The 21,103-nt window shown below is 40.2% G+C and overlaps 1 protein-coding gene across 2 annotated transcripts in view; it reads right to left on the bottom strand.

Moving 5' to 3' along the window:
- LOC121925606 (parapinopsin-like) overlaps positions 1–21,103 on the bottom strand; it is a 102,612-nt gene that overhangs the window by 53,295 nt on the left and 28,214 nt on the right. For both annotated transcript variants that reach the window (XM_042457941.1, XM_042457942.1), the window contains exon 3: positions 8,129–8,454. In XM_042457941.1, the coding sequence (XP_042313875.1) occupies positions 8,129–8,454 (326 nt within the window). The remainder of the gene's footprint in view (positions 1–8,128; positions 8,455–21,103) is intronic.

Here is a 21,103-nt window from a genome sequence, read left to right as displayed (position 1 = left end):
CACACTCCCAAACCCTCCGTGCCAACCCTACCATCTTGGCACATCCCTGTTTAAACGGGGCACGGCACAATGACATCCATCGTGCACAGTGCCCAAATGGCGTGGCGCATGAGGGGCATCATAACACTGTGCCATGGTAAAAAAAATTAAAAATAATAACATTTATATTGCCCCGCCTCGGTTACAATCTGATAAAAACATAGAATACAATCATAAAATCCGACAGTCAATTCAATAAATACATCAATGGGTTATTTACAGAGGTAGTTATGGTAGTTATGGCACCCGTTCTGCAGCGCAAAAAGAAGCCCCGTTTTGGGGCTTCTTTTTGAGCCATGTGCAGGCAGCAGCATGTGGTTTTCCCCAGAGGTCTCCTCTTCCCTACAATTCTGGTGGCTTTTCAGATTCTGCCCCCGGAGCAGAAAGGGGTGGTGTCTCGCTGCCCCTTTCTGCCAATCTGTCCAGTCCCTAAATTCTCACAAATTTCCAAATTACAAGTTATTTCCAAGTACTGGAGGAGGATCCGCTGCTTAAGCTCAATGAACTCACATAGAACAGTGCATCGGGCATGCTCAGACATACTTTGTATGTTATCTTGTTTATCATCTAACAAATTTTAAGTGAGTCCAAACTCTTGACAAACTTTGATTTACAAAAGTTTGATTATTATTTTGTAATAAACTGAAAATATTGTACACAGAACGAGAAATGCAGCATTATTTGGACATAAAAGCTATCACTTCCAGGATGCATATAGATAAATGCTCTTTACCTTTATTGATTTTTTTTTAAGTAAAATGTCACGTACATGCTTTGTTCATGTAATCCTAACAACAACAGGCTCAGTCTGACAACAGATGATCCTAATGAAAATACTATAAACTTATCTTCTAAATGTTAGGAGCATTTTATGAATAATGTAGGTCTGTACCACACAAATATTTAATCCTTGAAGATATCCAGGTAATAGCTTTTGCTCTCACAGGAATCCTCCAGGGTTTACCTCCTAGAATCCAAAATACCATCTTCTAGCATTACTCACAGTCCTAATTTTATAATTTCCATGCAAAGGCCAGTCCTTGGCTTCTCAGTACTAAGCACCTTACTAAAAGAAGGCCTTTGGGGCTTCAACTGACAGGAAAATGTCACTGAAATAAAGGAGATTTCTACCTTGCTAAAGTCTAAATAAAAACTGAAAGCTTCTTCTAAAGGAGAATCAATAAATGCATGCCCAATTCAAATGTTGTCCTTTGCATGATAGTTCCCTAGCTTCTATTTCCAAAATGAAAAACATAGTATCCAACCAAGAGATAATGTGCAGTGGGGTCAAGGGAGATATAAGTCATATGGAAGCTTTATTGCTGTTACTTCTTTTTTAAAAGAGAATTATTACAAGGCATTCTGATTCCATCATGGATCACAGGTGGCACAAAACTTTTAGAAAAGTAAACAAAACTGTAGTATTACGAAAATGAGCTAAACATTCACAAAATGGCAGGAAGTGTAAGGGGGAAATGGAGTGTCTTTGCTGTTTGGTAGTTTCTTTCTTCAAAGGCGACATGAATACCTCCATAGGTTTCAGTAGTGGGACATCTTGTTCCAGGTTTGGACTCAGCAGGAGAGCAGGTTAGTGCATGTGAAATGGGGGACCACAGTCAGCTCACAGTGGAAACAGTATCAACAGTCAGGTAATAATATCAACAAAATCAACAGCCACAAACCACGGCCCCAATCTGTCCCAGTGCCGGCCCAAATAGGAGTGGAAAAGATATGCTCCTATTAAGGTCAGTAAAAAGCTGCCTTAGGCGGCCTCGCCGCAACCCTTAGGCAGGTTCAAGCCACTCTGGGGGCACGGGACGTCAAAACACCATGCTCCCAAAGCGGCTTGAAACTGCCCCTGTCTGAATGGCTGGGCAGCTTCCAGGCGGCTTTGTAGTGTGTGGCTTCAAAACCACCATGCCCCCAAGCTAAGCAAAAGCTGGCTTTTACAGCCAGGCTGTTCAGATCCTATGTCTTCTTACCCATCTGGCAAGACAATTGATATTAGAATTTAGAGTTTGAATGTATTAGACAATCTACCCTACTCATCAAATTTTGCTCCATCTGACTATTTCCTGTTTTCAAACCATAAAAAGAGTTTGAAATAAAAGAAATTTTTGAATGATTCAGAGGTGACAGCAGCGGAGCAATTTTTGAGTGGCCAAACATCTGAATTCTGTGGGGAGAATGATGAAAGAAACTTGAGAAACCTTGTGCTAAGTGCATTGAACTTTGGGGTGAATATGTGGAATAGCATGTAAGTATCATGACTCTAGGTCATTTCCTTCTTGTTCATACTAAGAACTTTTCAGCACCCCTTTCTATATGTCCTATTCTCATACAGGCATATATCTATATTTTTCTGCCTTACACACACGTACGTATATCTGTGTAGACATAATTGTCTTTATTACTTATTTGTCTTAGTTCTGTGTAGACAGAATTGTCCCATATTCCTCTTATTGTTCTATCCTTCACCACTGAGTTCTTCAACAAAAATTATTTAGTAGCAATAGCAAGTACATTTCCATACCACTTATCAGTGCACTTAAGCACTCCCTAAGCGGTTACCACGTGTAAGCCAATTGCCCTCCAAAAGCTGGGTACTCATTTTAGCAACATGGGAAAGAGGCCAGGCTGAGTTGACCCTGAGCCCTTGTTTGGGATTGAAATCACAACCTTGTGGTTTGTGAGTGAGTGGCTGCAGTACAGGCATTTAACCACTGCACCACCAGGGTTCTTATGTAGAGAGATTTTGTGGCACCTCTGAGACTAAATGAAAGAAAGAAATTGGCAGTATGAGCTTTCATAGGCTGAAATTTACTTCCTTGAAATACATCTCAGGAAGCAGACTTAAGACCCAAAACATATGGGCCAAAAGGACTGCAGCAGGACTGTGACACACCATTCATGCTGGGACCATCGTGACCACACAAACCCAGTCCCGATCCAGGTCCTGAACCAGGCTGCTGAAAGGAGTGGATTTTTTCGGCTCCTTTTTGGCTGGTTCTTCAGCCATCATGCTGTGTTGGTGCTGTTTCCAGCCACATTCAGAGCATGTGTTATCTAAACCCCAAACATGGCCAGAAACCACATCATTTGGCCCATCTGTTTCAGGCCTTAAGTCTACGAACACTCATACTGACAGCTTCTTTCTTTCTGTTCTTTCTTTCAGTTAGTCTCAAGGATGCTACAACATCTCTCTACATACTGAATCTAGACTAACACAGCGATATCTTTGAATTCTACAACTACATACATTATTTAAGCATATATACATCTATTTGTTAATGTCTTTCCTGTAATTTTCCTCAAGATGGCATATCTGATCCTTGTACTCTTTTTTCAACTACAGATGCTGCCAAAAAAAATCTGCACTTTGATTCATCTCCTCAAAACATCTAATTTCATTTTTAAAACAGTTTCCTGAAGGAAAAATAAAGCCTGATTTGTTTAAAAAAATAATAATAATAACAGACTGAATGTTCTTCTGTTCCCTGTAATTATCCAGCCCTTTGGATTTAACTGAAGTATACATAAATACTACCACAATCAAGACCTATGTAATTAATTATTTCCTTTATTACAATTCTTGGCACATTTTATCACAAAAAGTTGGGATATTTAAAATACATTCAGTTGAAATCTAGTTTTTCTTTGTTCTTTTCTTGTGGAGAAAACGAGAATGCTCTCAGTATTTCTCTCCAATATTCCCAGTATTTTCCTAGTGATCCTGCAAGACTGCATTTTTTTGTTTACAATGAATTCCTGATCCCTAACATATTCCCAGTTCTCTTGGATATAATGAGATGGCTGAGAATTAAACCAAACCTTGGATTCACATGCTCTTTTCTCTTTCTCACTTCTCTATGCATACTGTTATTCTGGTCATATATTGTTTGCCATTTCCTCTTAACTAGGAAACTGTGCTTTGTGCCACGTAGACTCAGAACTAACCTTGCCCCCATAGGAGGGTAAAGAGGAGGTGGGAACTCCCGCACATTCCCCAGATTTATGTTTTTAATCAGAATACAAAGCTACAAGAACCTATTTACCCTTAACTGCTAAAGATATTTCACACTTTTCCTTAAAATCAATCCTTACACTTGGATACTGATAAAGTTTAACAAAAATGTTTCTTACAAACTTCCTTCGAGGCAATTTCAAAATTGATTTAGTAAGCTACATTGTTTCAATTATAATCTAAAATCAAGAGATTAAAGAAAAGCAGCTAAATGGGAGGAAGGGGCAACTTCTTGAATGTCTGAGGGAGGTACCTTCACTACACAGACTATGAGTTGTCAGTGAATTAAAGGTGTTAATTTAAAAAATCAGATTTTGTTTGTTTTTCTGTTTCCTTTGGTAGCATTTCAATTTAATATATGATTTCCTTATTCATAATTCAGTTCACTCATTCCTGCCCTTAATTTTGCACTTTCATCTTTTTCTGTGCATTGTTCTATGCATGGCTTAGGCTTTGTTTCTCTCATCTTTCCATTTTGCTTCTAAGAGCTTATAGGTTGGGCTCTGTCTCTTATAAAAGAACTTTATGCCTTTTAAACACCTAAGCTATTGAGCTAATCCTCCCTTTTAATACTTTGATTATTTCCTAAAGCTCTGTCTCCAGGTCATATTTATTTCCCTTTATATTTCCCATTCTTTTATGATGCCTTTTCTTTCTGTCCGGTTGCTAATTTGCTGTTTATACATACATATGATATCTCTTAATCTGTTTTTACTCTTCTTGTAGTTGTTATTTCCAGCTTGTGGAGACCCTAAGGTAACTCTATCATGGGTTTTCATGCTAAGATTTGTTCAGAGGTGGTTTGCCATTGCCTTCCTCTAAGGCTAATAGAGTGCAACATGCCCATAGCCGCCCAATGGGTTTCCATGGCCAAGTGAGGATCTGAACACTGGTTTCCCAGTGTCCTAGTTCAACACTTAAATCACTACATCACTGCCTCTTCTTTTTCTTATTCATGTGTGCCTTCAAATTGTTTCTGACTTATGGTGACCCTAAGGCAAATGTATCACAGAGTTTTCTTCGCAAGATTTTTCAGAGGGATTTTGCCTTTGCCTTCCTCTGAGGCCAAGACAATGATTTATTCATGGTAAGCCCCCATGTGATAAAGTCCCTAGTCTCTGGAGCAGCAGAAAAGCTTGCTCCATCATCAATACGACATCCATGCAAATGTTTAAACAGATGTCAGATGAAGCTCATTCATTGATGGAGATTCCATTACCTAGATGGGAGTGATACCCGAAACAGATGGCTGTAAAGGGGCAGCTCTATACCACCCCTTTGAGCACTGGATCAGGGCCATGGCAACCACATGTTGCGGCCCCAATCTGGCTTTTTTCTGGCTCAAAAAGGAGTGTCAAAATGCCACTCCTTTTTTGAGCCAGCAAAAGGGTTCCCTTTTCACCACCACCACAGGTTTTCACTACTTCTGCAGCATGCAGCATATTAAGACTGCATTGCTGGAGTGCTGCAATGCTACCCACTATCTGGGCAGGTGAGCCATATGACGCCAGCTTGTGGGCATGTCGGGGCATGCGTCCTCTAAACACCACATCCCCAGGCCACCCCCAAGCCGGCATTTTTGCCTGTCTGTTTTGCACTGAGTTTTCCTGTGATAGACACATTATTTTTACCTTTTCTGTTCAAGAAATGGGTCTAGAAGTTCTGCTGGCTCATTCCCTTAAGATTAATGTTGTTAAGTGTAGCTCTCTCTCACACACACACCAAAATTTAGCTCAAAGTTTGTGCTTTGAAAAACACAAGCTTTGCTAAAATAATCCACACTTGCATTGTACTTGTTGCACTGGTTGCCATTTTGCATCCAGGGGCAGTTAAAGATACCAGGTTTAACTTGAATGGGACTTTCAACAGCTTAAAACAGCCTTCCCAAATCCAATTATTTCTACATGTACTGGGGTATAATCCCCATATCCCTTTGAAAATAAGGTTGTTTTGCGGGTAAATTGAACTGTTTTGTATTTTCCAATGTTACTTAAAATAACACATATAAGAGATTTTTCTGGTGTTGTATATGGATGCTGGAAATGGTTATTCTCAAAAACAAATAGATGAAGTATATATATAAACATGTGTGTGTGTGTTTAAAAGAAACAGGTACCATGTTCAACAACTGCAGTGTTTTTAAAACTTATAGTATATGGCCAGTAAGACCACAATATAAAATTCTCAATAGTCACAAAAAGCCTATTACCTGCAAAGCAGAGAACATTCAAGCAATCTCAATAATAGCAGCTAAAAAGAGGTATACATTTCAGGTCTAGCATCAATGTGCCATCCTTTCCACTTCAGGCAATATATATGACAAGACAAATAGTGGAATCATCATAGTGATATCACTTTTTAAGTGATTTCCCTATTCTACTTAAAAAGTGATCTCTCTGTGTGTAACACACAATAGAAACTTCAAATAAATATAATGGTATGAGTATATCATTATTATGTCACATTTTATGGCTGTTGGTACAGAAAAGAAAAATAACAATGTAATGGTCCACTCTCAACATTTAAAAAACAACATACAATATATTCATCAGGGCAATTCAGCTCTCAGAAGGAGACCAAATCTGCAAATGCACCGAATGAATGAAATTCATTGAATTAAACCAGGCAATCTCAATCTCAGTCTCTCTCATACACACACATATACATGCACACTCACACATATTACATTATATATATGTATGTGTATTCTGATTGTCTGCATGTTTTACTTAGAAGAAATAAACCAAGAGAATAGTTAATGTAACTCTGGTGCTGAAGCTAGCTATGGCTGGCCTCGTAAACTTGTAGGATGGCAAACAGACTGAGAACAATATCAAAGTTACCGTGGCCTCTGGTTGTACAGATTGTATCAATGTAATAAATATATCAAACAGGGACAATGACCAGTTTGAAATAAAAATCCCACTGCCACCAGCCAGAATAGCCAACGATTATGGAAACCATATCCAACATCTGGAGGGCTGCAGGTTTCTTGTCATCAAATAAGGGCTACTGAGTGGACTGAGAGTTGCTCTCAAGTAAGTTCTTCATAAGAGTAAGGATGCATCTAGAAATAATGCAGTTTGACCCCACCTTAAGTGCTGTAGCTTCCTTTTTATGGAATCTTTGGATTTGTAATTTAAAAGGTCTTTAGCCTTCACTGCTAGAGAGTGTTGGTGCCTCACAAAACTACAAATCCCAGGATTCTGTAAAATGGATCCATGGAAGTTACAGTGGTGTCAAACTGCTTTTCTTCTACAGTATAAATGCACACACTGACCTAGGATGAAAAGACAGAAGACTATATTCTTTGAAGCCTGTATCATAATTCATTTTTAAACATAAGTACTGTATAATAATTTAAAAAATACTCTACTATATTCAGTGAAGAAAGCTGACTGAAAGAAATTCAACTCATTTGAAATGTGGTGCTAGAACAAAGTTCTCTGGATACCATGGACTGCTAAAAAGACAAATAAATTGGTCCTAAGCAAATCAGACCTGGACTCTTGGGAAAAATAAAATGATGAAACTGGGATTATCTCATTTTGGACACATGGTCTGATAACACGACTCACTCAAAAAGACATTAATTGAAAAGGAGAAAGACCAAATTTTTTGGAGACTGATTCAATCAAAGAAGGCAAGGACCCGAGTTTGCAAAACCTGAGCAGGGCTGTTGGTAATTTGTATCTTGGAGGTTTCCCATTCATAGGGTTGCCCTAAATTGAAGCCAACCTGATGGCATAGCAATAAACACATTGTAGATGGCAAGAATGGACCATACAAGGGACAGGATTCAGTGGTGTACTTTAACTTGAACTCGTTACTTCCACCAAAAGTATTGTGGGGAGGAAATCCCCTGTTCCATCTTGCAGTCCCCAGTGAACTGTAAAAATCTGTCCCAGACAGCCGGGAAACCATCCAGGATTTTGGTCCCACAGAATAAGACAAGAAGGGAAGAAAGTCTTGATTCTGCTGGAGAAAGCAGCAGGAATACCCCATGAAGTCCTGGCCAGTCATTCCCACAGTAAAAACAGCTGATTTAGCCAATAACACACTTACCTGTTTGACAGCATAAAAGAGACGTGCATAGCAGTATATCATGACCATGACTGGAATGGCTAAGCAGAATATGAAGAGACAGATGATATAGGACACCGACTCTGGTGTTTCAGAAGTCCATCGGACCGAACAACTGGTGCCTGCCCCCTCAAGTCCATAGCTGCTCCAGCCAACTAGAGGTGGTACAGTCCAAATCAGAGAATAAAGCCAGGAGCCACCAACTCCAAGCAGGGCTTTTTGGTAGTCAGAGCCACGTTTATTGGTGAGCGTAAGAGTGCTGTAACGTTCATAAGACAGAATGGCCAGTGAGATCAGAGATACGATGCCTGCAAAAGAAAAGAAAGAAAAGCAGAAATTTGAGAGTTAGTCTAGGTTTTCTTCACATGGCACAAGACTGGATTAGAATGTCAAGGGAAATTCATTTTGCCAATCTCTGCATTTAATATGCTAGAATCAAACAGTATATTATTCTTTTTTATTATTTATTTAATGATCTGTTTTTAAAGTTTCCAATAATTATTCTTCTATAAAGCAAATCTTCAAAAGTCAAAGGATCTGTCTCAATGGAAACACATTCCCTTTGGCAACAAGATATTCAGGGTTCTCTGAGAGCTCTGGTGCTTTACTAAATTACAAATCCCAGGATTCTATAGGCTAGAGTCATGTCAGTTAAAGCAGAGACTTGACTTTAATGTTGCTTGCAAAGACTTGAGACTCAACTTGAGGCTTGAAGATAGAGACCTGAGACTTGACTTGAGACTTGGATTAAAAGACTTGAATACATCACTGGTATTAGGTAACTTTTTTCTAATGTTACTGTAAGTCACATGGAGAATAGTTTCACAATGGACAAGTAGAATACCAATAAACATGATGCTGAACACAAGCACAGTTATTTCAGATGCCTCAAGGAAGATTCTGAACTTCATGAAATCTTCATTCTTCAGAAAGCTATACGTGTTATCTGAATCACCTGAAGCTCTTAAAAGTATACTTGCTTTGTGAAGAACAGACAGCAAAGGAAGGGGTCAGGGTGGTGGACAAAACACCTGAGCTGAAGATTATTCACCCCTACATTATAGTCAAAAAGCTAAAAAAAAACACCACTTTTTGATTTCTGCTGATAAAACAACATTGAAAGTAGTGTCTCTATCTAGGAAATCAGCTGTGGGTGGGTGCACTTGTCAACATTTTTGGGACTCACCACATGGTTTGCGTAATGATGACATAACCTGCTTAATATGGAAATATGCTTGCCTGGATTTTTGGAACTAGAACATGACAACCTAGATTGAGAGTGTGACTGACTGACTGAGAGGTTGTGGCTGGTCAATGCGGGGGGAGGTTATGACACAGAAAAGCAGAACAAGCACCAGAGTGGAGGAAGGGAAAGGCCAAAAGACAGAAAAAGAGTGCAGGTGGACCGAAAGGAAGGGGATCAGCATTTTGGTGAAGAAGAGAAAGTTTTTTCTTACCCATGTGAAGCTAATACAGGCTGAATGATGGAGACCATCATGAAAATTTAAAAACTATCCCCCAGTAGGGCAGAGCTAAGAAAGGACAAAGGTATGACTGATAGGTTTTGGACTACCTATCTACCAGGCCGTTGAAAATATATACTCCACCTAAATCATGCCAATGTCTGTTATTATGTGCCTTCAAGTCGACTTGGACTTATGCTGATTCTCTCATAGAGTTTTCTCCCCAATATTTCTTCAACAGGTTTGTCATTGCTTTCTCTGAGCCTTAAAGATTATGACTTGCTCAGAGTCATTGAGAGGATATCCATGGCTCAGCAGGGATCTGACCTCTGGTCTGAAAGAGTCCTAGTTTAATTCAAACCACTACACCATGTAGCTTCTCTGAAAGGCACTGCAATTAGAGCTTAAAATTTTAACCTTCTTTGGATCACACATCCCAGAAATCCCAGAGGCTAGTCTGGCTAAAGTCGGGGGGAGAGGGGGAGATCGATTTTCAAGCTATATTTATCTTCAGAGATTATTAAATGAGGGTAAAATGTGGAACTAAAGCACAATAGTACAGTACTGTCTATGGCCGGACATTATCACATGAACTTGTGGTCGAGGCATAGATGGTCTGTGCTCCACCCATGACTATGAGACACTCTTTAATTCAAGGGGAAATCTCATGAATAGCTGCTAATAGTGCTGCCATCCTGAGAGTATGAAAAGGTCTTTTACCTTTAAAAGCACACTGGTTAAGAAAGTGAGCTGTAAACCAAATAGTACTTTAATTCAGATGTTCCAGTTGTTAAAAATATACAAAAACATGAGGTAGCTTTTGGCATGCCTCAGCTCAGATCTGCAACATGGGGAAAGCAATATGGAGCTTACAGGACAACTGCAACACATGAAGTGTTGAGAAGCAATCCACAAATGCCAGTCTGTGTCATGTAGAAGTCAGAGTGCTGCCTTAGGACTGTGGAGACTGAAGTCTAGTTCTCTAGTCTACTCATTGGGTGACCTGGTCCTAATCTAACATGATTTTTGGATTTAAAAAAGTAAACATCCCTTGACATATAAGAGGCAGAGCCTTTCTTGTGGGTAAATTATCAAAGAACAGGTCATTCTGGATTCTTATGGGGATGTTCCCACTAGGTGAAACCCCGCGTTCTGAATCGAATCCAAGGAGTGGCGTTCCTATTAGGATCCGATTTAAACCTAGAACGGTTCAAGAGCAACCCGCAATCGTCCCCACTACAAATCGAATTGTAGAGCGGGATAAAATTTTGAATCGAGTTTTCCTCATTTAACGCGTGTTAAAAAAACACTAGGGTCCGACCTATGTTTTTCCATTGATTCGAGTTAGGAACCGGAGCATTTAAATAGGAACGACAGCCTTTGAAATCGCGTTAGATGAATGGGAGGAGCGGAGTGCGATGGGGCTGTCCTTGGGGGAGTTGCCCTTTCTGTCCCCATCCGTCTGGCTGTCGCCATTTTTGCTTCCCTCACCCCTTTTTTTGTCTGCTGTGGTCTTTCAATAAGAGATAAGGATTATTTTCATTTTTTATTTAATGGTTTACAGGCGCTTAATCTCTTCAGCACTTTAAACACCTGAAGTCCCGGCTGCTCAAGGCTTCCCCCGGTGGATTGCAACCTCCCCTCTGTGTGGGGAGAGCCCATTTCTAACGGAGGAGAGGCAGGAAGGGAAGGCTCCTCGCGAGGAGGCATCTGATCTCGCCCAGGCAGGGAAGGGCTCTGATCAATGGGGGGGGGGATAGAGCCTTTCTCCCCAAATGGAATCTGCCTTCTCCTCCAACCCTGGAAAGAGAATCTTTGGGAAGAGTGCTCCCTCCCTGCTTTTCCAGCAGCCTCCTTCATTGATCTCTGTGCTCTCTGAAGGGATTCTCCCATAGTTCCTCTGGAAAGAGCTTGGGTTCCTCTAATTCGCTTTGCCAGAAGCCTCTCCCATTGATCTCTGTGCTCTCTGAAGGGATTCTCCCTGGCTATCTTGGGAGACAGGATGCTGCCCTCCAAAACCTATCCCATAGTTCCTCTGGAAAGAGCTTCGCTTTGCCAGAAGCCTCTCCCATTGATCTCTGTGCTATCTGAAGGGATTCTCCCTGGCTATCAATGAAATGGAAACGATGCCAAAAGATAAATCGCTTCCAAATATTCTGGATTAAAGTTACATCATTCTGACGTACTATTGATTGACAGCTCCAAATAAGGTATGGCGGAGAAGAATCGATTTATTTAAACACCGAATTCATGCCAAGTAGGAACGCTTGCAGGTAAAAACTTCGATTTAAAAAACCAGATGGGAACGAAGAATAAAAGCGATTCGGAACGCGGGATAAGACCAGGGTCATTTTGAATCGGATCTATTAAAAACGTTGTATTTTAAATCGTTTCAAATCTTAAGTGAGAACACCCTCCTTGAGGAAACCCCCTTTAAGTCAACACTTCCTGAACTGTTCACCAGGTGGTATCTCTGTCTCTCTTTATATGGATCTTATTGCCTCTGTAGCAGCTGCTTCCTTGGGTTAAGCATCAAAGTGTTATATCTCTGCCAAATACAGGGGCCTTTTCATCCTAAGCAATTATAGCACTATGACAGCAACATCTTGTGGAATCCTGAAATCAGTGGTTTGGTGAGACATAAAAGCTCTCTGGCTGAGAGTTCTAAATGCCACACTGTAGAATTAAGGCAGTTTGATGCCACGTTAACTGTCATGGCTTCATCCTATGGAATCCTTGATTTTGTAGTTTGTTGTGGCACAAGATCTCTCTGACCAAGAAAGCTAAATACCTCACAAAACTACAACCCCCTTCCCCGAATTCCATAGCATTGGGCCATGGCAGTTAAAGAGGTGTCAAACTGCATTAATTCTACAGTGTAAATCCAACCCAAGGTGGAACTGTGACAGTTAAAGCAGATCATAGTGCTAAAGGTCCCAGGTAACAGCAAGAAACATATCATTGGGCTTCTGAGAAAATATCAGCTAATTTTGCCCCCTTAAAACTCATGAGTGCATCATGCATGCCCTGCAACATCATCACCACCTAAGGGCAGGAGTATCACTTGGAACAAGACTTGTACATAAAGACACATGTTCATAGGGCTTCCCTCACTGAAACAAATATACCTATCCACCTTGGTGTGTGTGTGTGTGTGTGAGTGAGTGAGTGTCGGGGCTATCTGGCAAGCTCTCAGATGACCCCTTATATGCCCAGTACTGAAGTATACCACATGGTTGAAGAGAGTTAAGGTATTCTGAGAAAGTAATTCTCAATCTACTGCGTAGAAAGGAAGCTTTTTAGACTGGAACAGGAACCCAAATGGTAGCATTAAATTCCTACCTATTTAACAGAAAAACAAACACTGTGGGCTCCAGCTCAAAAACAACCACAGCAGAAAGGACAAAAAAGCATTTGAAAGCTACCAGCGTCTGCTATGGATTATTTCAATATATAATTGTGGTGTTGGCTGTGAATCGATAGATGCTCTCATTTATTGATTTGCAAATCATTTAATGGTGCCCCAGTTTCAAAGGCATTTGCAGGCCCTTTCCTGATTCATCCTATTTTGATATTTAGGAAAATGCCAATGCAAACAATCAAGACTAAACCTATGAGTTAAAAAAAGATGACAAACACAAGGCAAAACAAAAGCATGTATTTATCAGCAGGAGTGCTGATGAATTAAGAAGGTTCTGATTCAATAGTGAGTTCACAGGCAATGGCATCACTATGGTTAGCATCACACCCTCATTGACCTCCTCCCATACCACACCATACAGAATCCTAAGTAATATGTTTGTATTAATGTTACTCATACTGTATATCATAATTCCTATATATCATTGAATGTGATGGCAATTGTTGTGACAAACCACTAGCAAAATTAAAATTATATCTTTAAATTACAATATCATATGCACAGCCTAAATGCATTTACATTTACATAATTTCACGTGGTTAAACTGAAAATTCAATAAGATGTGAAGCTTTTAAAGAAAATTTTAAAAGAGAAAAAAAATTGTTTTAAACATTGAGGCTTCTCCTTTCTCTGTCCACTGAACCTCAGCCCACCCATGTCTTCTCTTTTGCTAAGCTCCATAGCCCATTTTTGCCAAAAGGCAGACATTTGGGGAGCATTGGTATCACTATCCTTAGCATATCACCTGATGTGGTATGCATCCCACAAATATACCCACACCTAGTGATGCCCCAGTTCATGGGAAGTAAAGTTATATTCTAAATTCCTTCTAGAAAAGCAACAGCATCTAATATGAGGTAGATGAGTGCTCTGAAACATTCAAAGTAACTCCATCCCAGTGCATTATCTAGGGCCATGTCCATACTGAAAAACAAGCTTACTATCAGTTTCTGATTTCACAGGGAGAATGAGCTGTCCACACAACTGGTACCCATAACAGGCTGATACTGGCAGCACTATCCACACACTTCACAGGGTCAGCACCTTGCCAGGCCCAGAGTATCTCTTCCTGACCTCTTCTACCTGCCAACACTCCTACCCCATCCCTGCAATGGCATGCAGTCCACAGGCACAAGGGATTGTCCAGAGTTGCTAGCCTGATTTGGAGAAACAGGGACCTTTTTTTTACTGCAGAGAATCACCCTGGAGTGTGGATTGGAACCATTATGGCCCCGTGCATCCTATAAATGGGTCAGTGCGGGGATAGGGAAGGAACATTTCTTTTCCTCCATGCAAATATGGCTGAGCTGCATCCTTATTTACAAGAATCCTGAAAAGCAAATCAATGCTATTATCTTCCATAAGGCAGACTGAAGCTGGGAAAAAGTAACCTCTTTGAGGTGAGCTTCTGGCAGTAAACTCCCTGTGATACAGCTTAATCACCACACAACTCCAGTTTTCTATCATGCTGAACAACTATTTGGAGCAGAACTGCATGTCTTACTCTGGCTTTCCCTTCCAGACAAATAATATGCACATTTTCTGATATGTCTGTGCATTGGCAACTCCAGCAACTGAACTGGTGAAATGGAATGCATGTGTCCATGTGGTTCACATTAGAATTTGAAATTTCCAGTAGAAACCTGGATCCACATACACATATGGCCCCTGGATGGATAAGGGTATCTGCACTATCATACAATTTTCTCACTACCCCCTAGGATTTCTTGTTATACAAAAAAGCATGGTAAGGCAACAGAGCATGTCTACTCCATCCTCATATTACAGGGACATCTGCCTCAGCCATATTTCACCTTTATTGCTTAAATACCAAGGACACACCAGTCAATTTTATACTTCTCTGTTGCTTTCAGATATCAACAATGATACAACATAATGTCAGATTTTGTGCAGCTGCAGTTAAAATTCATCAGGCAATGGCATCTACAGCAGACTAGTACCAATCTTGTCTTGCTATACTGGAATCTGAAAGAATACTTTAAATACTGTTTATAAAGTGTGTTTTACATTCTTTTATTCTGTATCCCCTTTTTACCTGTGTTGGTCTATGACCGTAATAAAGATGCTATGGTAGGGTGTTTTCTTTTTACTACTCAGGTCACTCAATATGAGCAATGTGGCACTTGTTCTCCCTTAACTGATCACTGCTTTAATTAGTACTTGTAGTCTTCCCTTTTAATGATTATTTTTTGCAATAATAAATTCAACTTTTTTTGTATGGAATTTGTTTATATGAAAGATGCATTTATTGTTTTAAAAAAATGCAACCAGCCTTTCCATATTTTGTTCAAGTGACAACAAACCAAACCAATACACAGTGATAAAGTCAGTGTCACTTTACCAGGGCTACTTTAGTTCTTTCTATCACAACCTAAGCTCCAGACCAATAACCAAAGTTTTTAAAAAAGATAATGAAAAGATATTATAAATGAAGTGGGGAATTTGCTTGAGAGGTAGCATTTCTCAGCTCTTCCATACTACAGAAATGAAACAGTTTGACACCACTTTAACTGTCATGACTCCATCACGTGGAATTTGTAATTTGGTGAGGTAGTCATTGTAGTAGGGTGGACCCAGATGTAGAGAGGACGGGGAGGACAGAAGTGGAGCAGGTGGAAGAGAAAGAGGAAAGGGACTTGGAGGAGGAGGGGCGAGAAGAGCAAGGGGGCAGTCTAGGGGCGGAGAGAAGAAAAGAGAGGTGGAGCGAGAGAAGGTTAAAAGGAGAGGGAGAGTGGTGCGCGGGAGGCAGAGGACGTCGCGGAAGAGGAGGACGGGGAGCTGCGGTCGAGGCAGGGATAGGCCAGGTAAAAAGGAGTCCTGGTAGAGAAGGCTGCCCAGTAACCCTGCAGGCTCGCCCTGCCTTCCGGAAGCGAGGCCCTCACCAAGGGATAGAACTCAGAGACCCTCGGACGGAAGGGGAGTTTAACTACTCGGACGAGGAGTTATGGGGAAAGCCAGCTACTAAAGGGCTAGAAGACAAGTGGTGGGACGAGAAGGGAGAAAAGTGGGAGTCGGGACCCATCCCGTCTGATAAGGACAAGGCTGAGACTGAGCCGCTGGAGAAGTGTCGCAGGGAACGTTGGAGCCTGGAGGATAAAGGACCTACCGCCCGGGGAGAAGTATCCACTGGGGGTTCCACCAGAGACTTATAGTTACTTTCTGTATTTGTTGGCTGGGGCCTAGTTGTTGTTACACTGGAAAGAAGGTGGTTGCTTGAATAAACACTGTTGCAGAAAACACGTGCTAAGTAAGTTTGTTGCTCACGTGGGTTGATTATGCAGCCAGCCACGCCTGCCCCGCCCACAGTCATCCTGGTCTGTTAGGCTGTAACCAAACTACAAATCCCAGGTTCCTGTAGGCTACAGTCTGAAATATGGATATACCTCCTGTAAGGTTAACACCCCCCTGCCCCAAACATGATCTTTTAACAAAGGACAAGACAACTGGTGTGTTTGGGAGTAAAGCTCCTCCTTCCAAACCTATCAGATGTATGGTAAGCCACACCATGCTGTCACTGAATTTGACACTCAGTGGCATCAGAATAGAGTGTATTTGTGACATAAAATAATGAGCTCTCTGCTTATTTTAAGAAGGACTAAATTTATTACAGCACAATTGTCCGTTAAAATGCATTTTCTGGGCACCTTGTACTACCCCAGAAGCATGTTTGGTTTTGCCACTGCTACATATACCACTTCAATCTCAAAAAGGGAAAACATTTACTCACCTTCAAAAAGTGATCAGAAAGTAAATCAAGGATGAATCTGCACTGTAGAAATAATGTAGTTTGACACCACTTTAACTGCCATGGCACTATCTTAAAGAATCTTGGGATTTGTAGTTTTATGAGGCACCAGCATTCTTTGGCAGAGAAAGACCTTCTACAAATTCCAGGATTTCGTAGGATGGAACTGAAGCACTTAAAGTGGTGTTAAAAGGGATTATTTCTACAGTGTAGATTCCTGCCTCTACCCCCACCCCCAGATGCAGTGGCCCGAAACAGACAGGCTGAAAGCGCAGTTCCAGCACCTTCTTTTTTATGTACCTTCCTATATTTCCTTCTGTGTGTTTATGTGCTTTCAAGTTGCCTGACGTATGGTGATCTCATGAATTTCATAGGGTTGTCCTAGGCAAGGAAAACTCAGAGCAGTTTTTGCCAGCTTCTTCCTCTGAAATATATATAGCTGACAGTACCTGGTATTCATTTATGGTTTTCCATGCAAGTACTAACCAGGACTAATACTGCTTAACTTGCTCAATCAGAAAGGATCTTGTGCATTTAGGGTATTTCTCTACAAAATAAAAAATTTCTTTCTGCCTACATACCTGCCTCTCAGGATATACTGTATGTTGGTATTTTTGTCACTAAACCATAATCAATATAGCATTACACTGGCAAAATCAAATGGAGAAAAAGCAAGGGAAAAGAAACAACTAACAATGGATGGAACGAAATCACAGCTAACTCTGCTGAAAAGTGATAATCATATAAATCACAGTCTGCAATCTGTAGAATTTCCAGCGAGACCTTTTTTTGTCAAACAGCATATTGGAAGTATAACACAGAACAATCACTACTTCTTGAGTAGCCTGAGAGTAAACTGATAGGATATTTTTAACACTGATAGTAAACAACTAGTCTAAACAAGGCAAGAAAGTTCAGTCTGCGCTATGATGAACTTTTCACTGGTAAAAGAAAAAGAAATTCTTCATCTGCATAGAATTTATTTCAAGGAAACCAAATTAATTTTTGAAGGTTTTGAAGGTGAATAGATTAGAAGGGAACTGTTGTCTTTTTATTTAAAATGTCTATTAAAATAGTAATTTTGCGGTTTGGGTAGACTCCTGCATTACGCTCCAATATATACTGTGTGTATGTGTATATATACACACACCAACACATGCCTTAAAATCTGTGAAGAGGGCTTTCCTTCAGTCCCACCACCTTCACAGGTGTGATTGGTGAGGACTCGAGAAAGAGCTTTCCCTGTGGCTGCTCCTAAGCTGTGGAAGTCACTTTCACCAAAAGTTCAGTTGGCCCCCTCCCTGTTCTCTTTCCGTTGGCAGAAGACATTTTTATTTAAAGAAGCATTTGGTGACATCAGCAAGAGCTTTTAATAGGGAAGGGATGTAGTTTGTTTGTTTTTTAATTATTTCATCATGTTTAAAATTCCTTTTAATGCAGTTTTAACTTGTATTTTCAACTTAGTTTATTTGTGGTTTAACTTTTATATTAAAAGTTTTTAATAATATTGTGTGCAATATAAATTAAAATCATGATGGTGATGATGGATGCTCAGGGTTTAACCATGGCTAGGAGTGCATTTCCACAATTAGAAATGTGTCTGTTCCTAAGAGCATCTAACGTGGCTACAGTGATGAATACCTTACTGTAACATGTTCTACACAGGGCTCTTTCATGAATATTCTTAAACTTCAGCTGTCTGAAACAGCTATGGCTCGGTCAGTAATGAAAGCTCCTTGTTTGCAACTAGGTACTAGCCTGCTTCTAAGAACAAGTCATAGTGTTGGTTATGACCTATACAACCCAAGTCCAACTGCCTGAATGGCCATCTCCTCCCATATGCCATAGCAATAAAATCTTTGAGGAAAGTACTTTTCTAAATCCTACTGCTTTCAAATGCATGTTTGTTAGGACACACAGAAGAGGGCCTTCTCAGTGGCTGCTCCTAGATTTTGGAACTCCCTTCCTAGGAATGCTAGGTTGGCTCTTTCCTCCAAGAAAATTTTCTTTCTATTGCAGGAGGCTTTAGAGAACTGCTTAAGTTACATGTAAGGGTCCTTTCTAAATGTGCTGTACTACTCTATTCTTTGCTTTCAAACTCATTTTAAATGGCTTAAATTCCAGGGATGGTTTAGTACTATTTTAATCTTAACTATTTGCATGTTTGTTAGTTACCTGTTTTCCTTAAATTTATTTTTTTCTTAAAAGACACCTTGAATCCCAGTTTTGTGGGAAAGACAGAGTACAAATAAAAACGATGATATTAGTTTTCCCATCTGTGAAAAAATATTTTCATAATCTCCCTTTGTAAAGTAGGAATGAGTTATTTATGGTCAAACCTAAGGTTTGTAACAGTTTCAAAGAAGCGCTCTAAACTACTGAATTACCAGCTGACATGTGAACATAAAATATTAACATGTTCGGTGTCACTTTAAAAGTGATTAGTTCAAAACCCTCTTATAGCTTGGTCCGATAATTCTTAGATTGTTGAAAAAGAGAGAGAGAGACCAGATTTTTAAGCTTGGCACCAAAACATGTCTGACATCTATTTGCAAGAGGTGCTATATTCCATACCTGCATAGAAAGCTATAGGGAAAACAGATTTACCTGTCCACAGGGAAATGGTCTCTATGGCCCAAGACAGATGGGATAAAAAGGGCGTGGTGGCAGCGATACTACAGTTCCGGACTGCACAGCAACTACACAGTCCAGAATCCTAGTATGTAATGGCGGCAGCCTGATGGTGGAGTCCTGTCCACACGAGTGCCACCATCTTGACTGGCGCACTCGTAATGTCCGCCCATCAACCGAAAAAGAACCCAGTTTTTCCAGGTACTTTTTATTACAAAGGGACGCCATGCAGTTTGGCGGCTGTGGCGTCCCTCCGGAGGGAAACAGGCCATTGCCAGATTGCCCTTTGGGGGAGATCTGTCCAGGGTCTATATGATGAACATGTCTTTACCTGGCATTTTTTCATTTGTAAAATGTCAAGGGAGAGAATTTATTAAGCATGAAAGAAGAGATGCATATGTAATATTTATGGAAAAGACACAGATAGTTAAATACAATTTGGATGGATACTTCCCTGCTTTACTGCTTGAGCACACTTTAGCATTCTGGAAATGGCCATAAGTCACTGGCTGAACATATGCATAAGGTCAAAAACCTCAACCAAATGTTTCTCCAGCTGGCCTTCCTAATTAAAAGAAAGAAGAACTGCAAGAAAATTCTGCTGTCCAGTCTGAAACTTCTGAGTGTACCAGTTGGGAGTATCTAGTATGTATAAGATCAGTAACAATATTACTCCAGCAGGATCTTTCACGATGAGGCTTTTTAAAATTAGCTTTTATTTAATTGCTACTTGTCGCTTTTAATATTTTTGTGCAATAATTGTGTTAAGTATTTTAATCATGATTTCACTTTCTTAGGACTACCATTTAGTATCTAAAGGATTAGTGCTTCTTACGATATCTGGCAGGAACTGGCAGTTCTTTTTCCCCAAAATGCCAGGGACCAGCACTTTATTTGTTTCCATTGACTACAACTGTTTTTTTTCTTTCCTGGAAACTTGCCACAGAGTGGTGACCATCACTTTGAGTAGCACTGTTTTAGAATATACCTTTTAGAAACTTATTATCCTTTTTTTTCCTTTGCTACTGGAGCAGTTTAACTTTAAACTTATTTACTTGTTACTTAATGTTATATGTCATTTCTGTTGTTACTGCTGGGGTTTTTAAAATTGCTATTACGTTGTTGGTGTCACTGGGTGTTTTCTATGGAGCTTTACAACTACTTTCAGCTGCTGATTGCATTTTTATATATCTGAAACTGCCTTTCATGTGCTCTGTTCTGGAACTCGGTGTAAATTCAGATGGATGTAACAGATGGTACACAGCAAATCAGCATGAGCCCTTTGTTCCCCTCACAGCCAATGGTAGAATTGGGTCCCTGAACTAATTCTATCCAGACTGTCCCCAGCCAGCAATTCAATTCCCCATGGGGCCCTGGATTGGTCTGCACTTCCTCCAGGTGAGACTGACAGATAATGGACTCCCACAAGATGTATAGTACAGAAGCAATCAAAGTGACCCATAGCTATTAAAACTGTGCAAGCAAGTTAGTAACAGAACAAAATTCACTCTTCAAGTTTCCAGCCTGTTATATCTCTTCCCAGCCTCAAATTACCAAGCTACTGCAAAACAAGGTTGCTAATAGTTGTTAACTTTTAACTCCACCATTGGACAGCTGTTCATGATTTGCCATAATACTAATGAGGACTCTAAAAACCATCTACACAGTGGCAGTGG

This window comes from Sceloporus undulatus, chromosome 3 (assembly GCF_019175285.1).
Source record: "Sceloporus undulatus isolate JIND9_A2432 ecotype Alabama chromosome 3, SceUnd_v1.1, whole genome shotgun sequence".
In the NCBI taxonomy this organism is placed as follows: domain Eukaryota; kingdom Metazoa; phylum Chordata; class Lepidosauria; order Squamata; family Phrynosomatidae; genus Sceloporus; species Sceloporus undulatus.
Note: the sequence above shows the minus strand (reverse complement) of the source record. Positions and strands in the feature narration are given on the sequence as shown.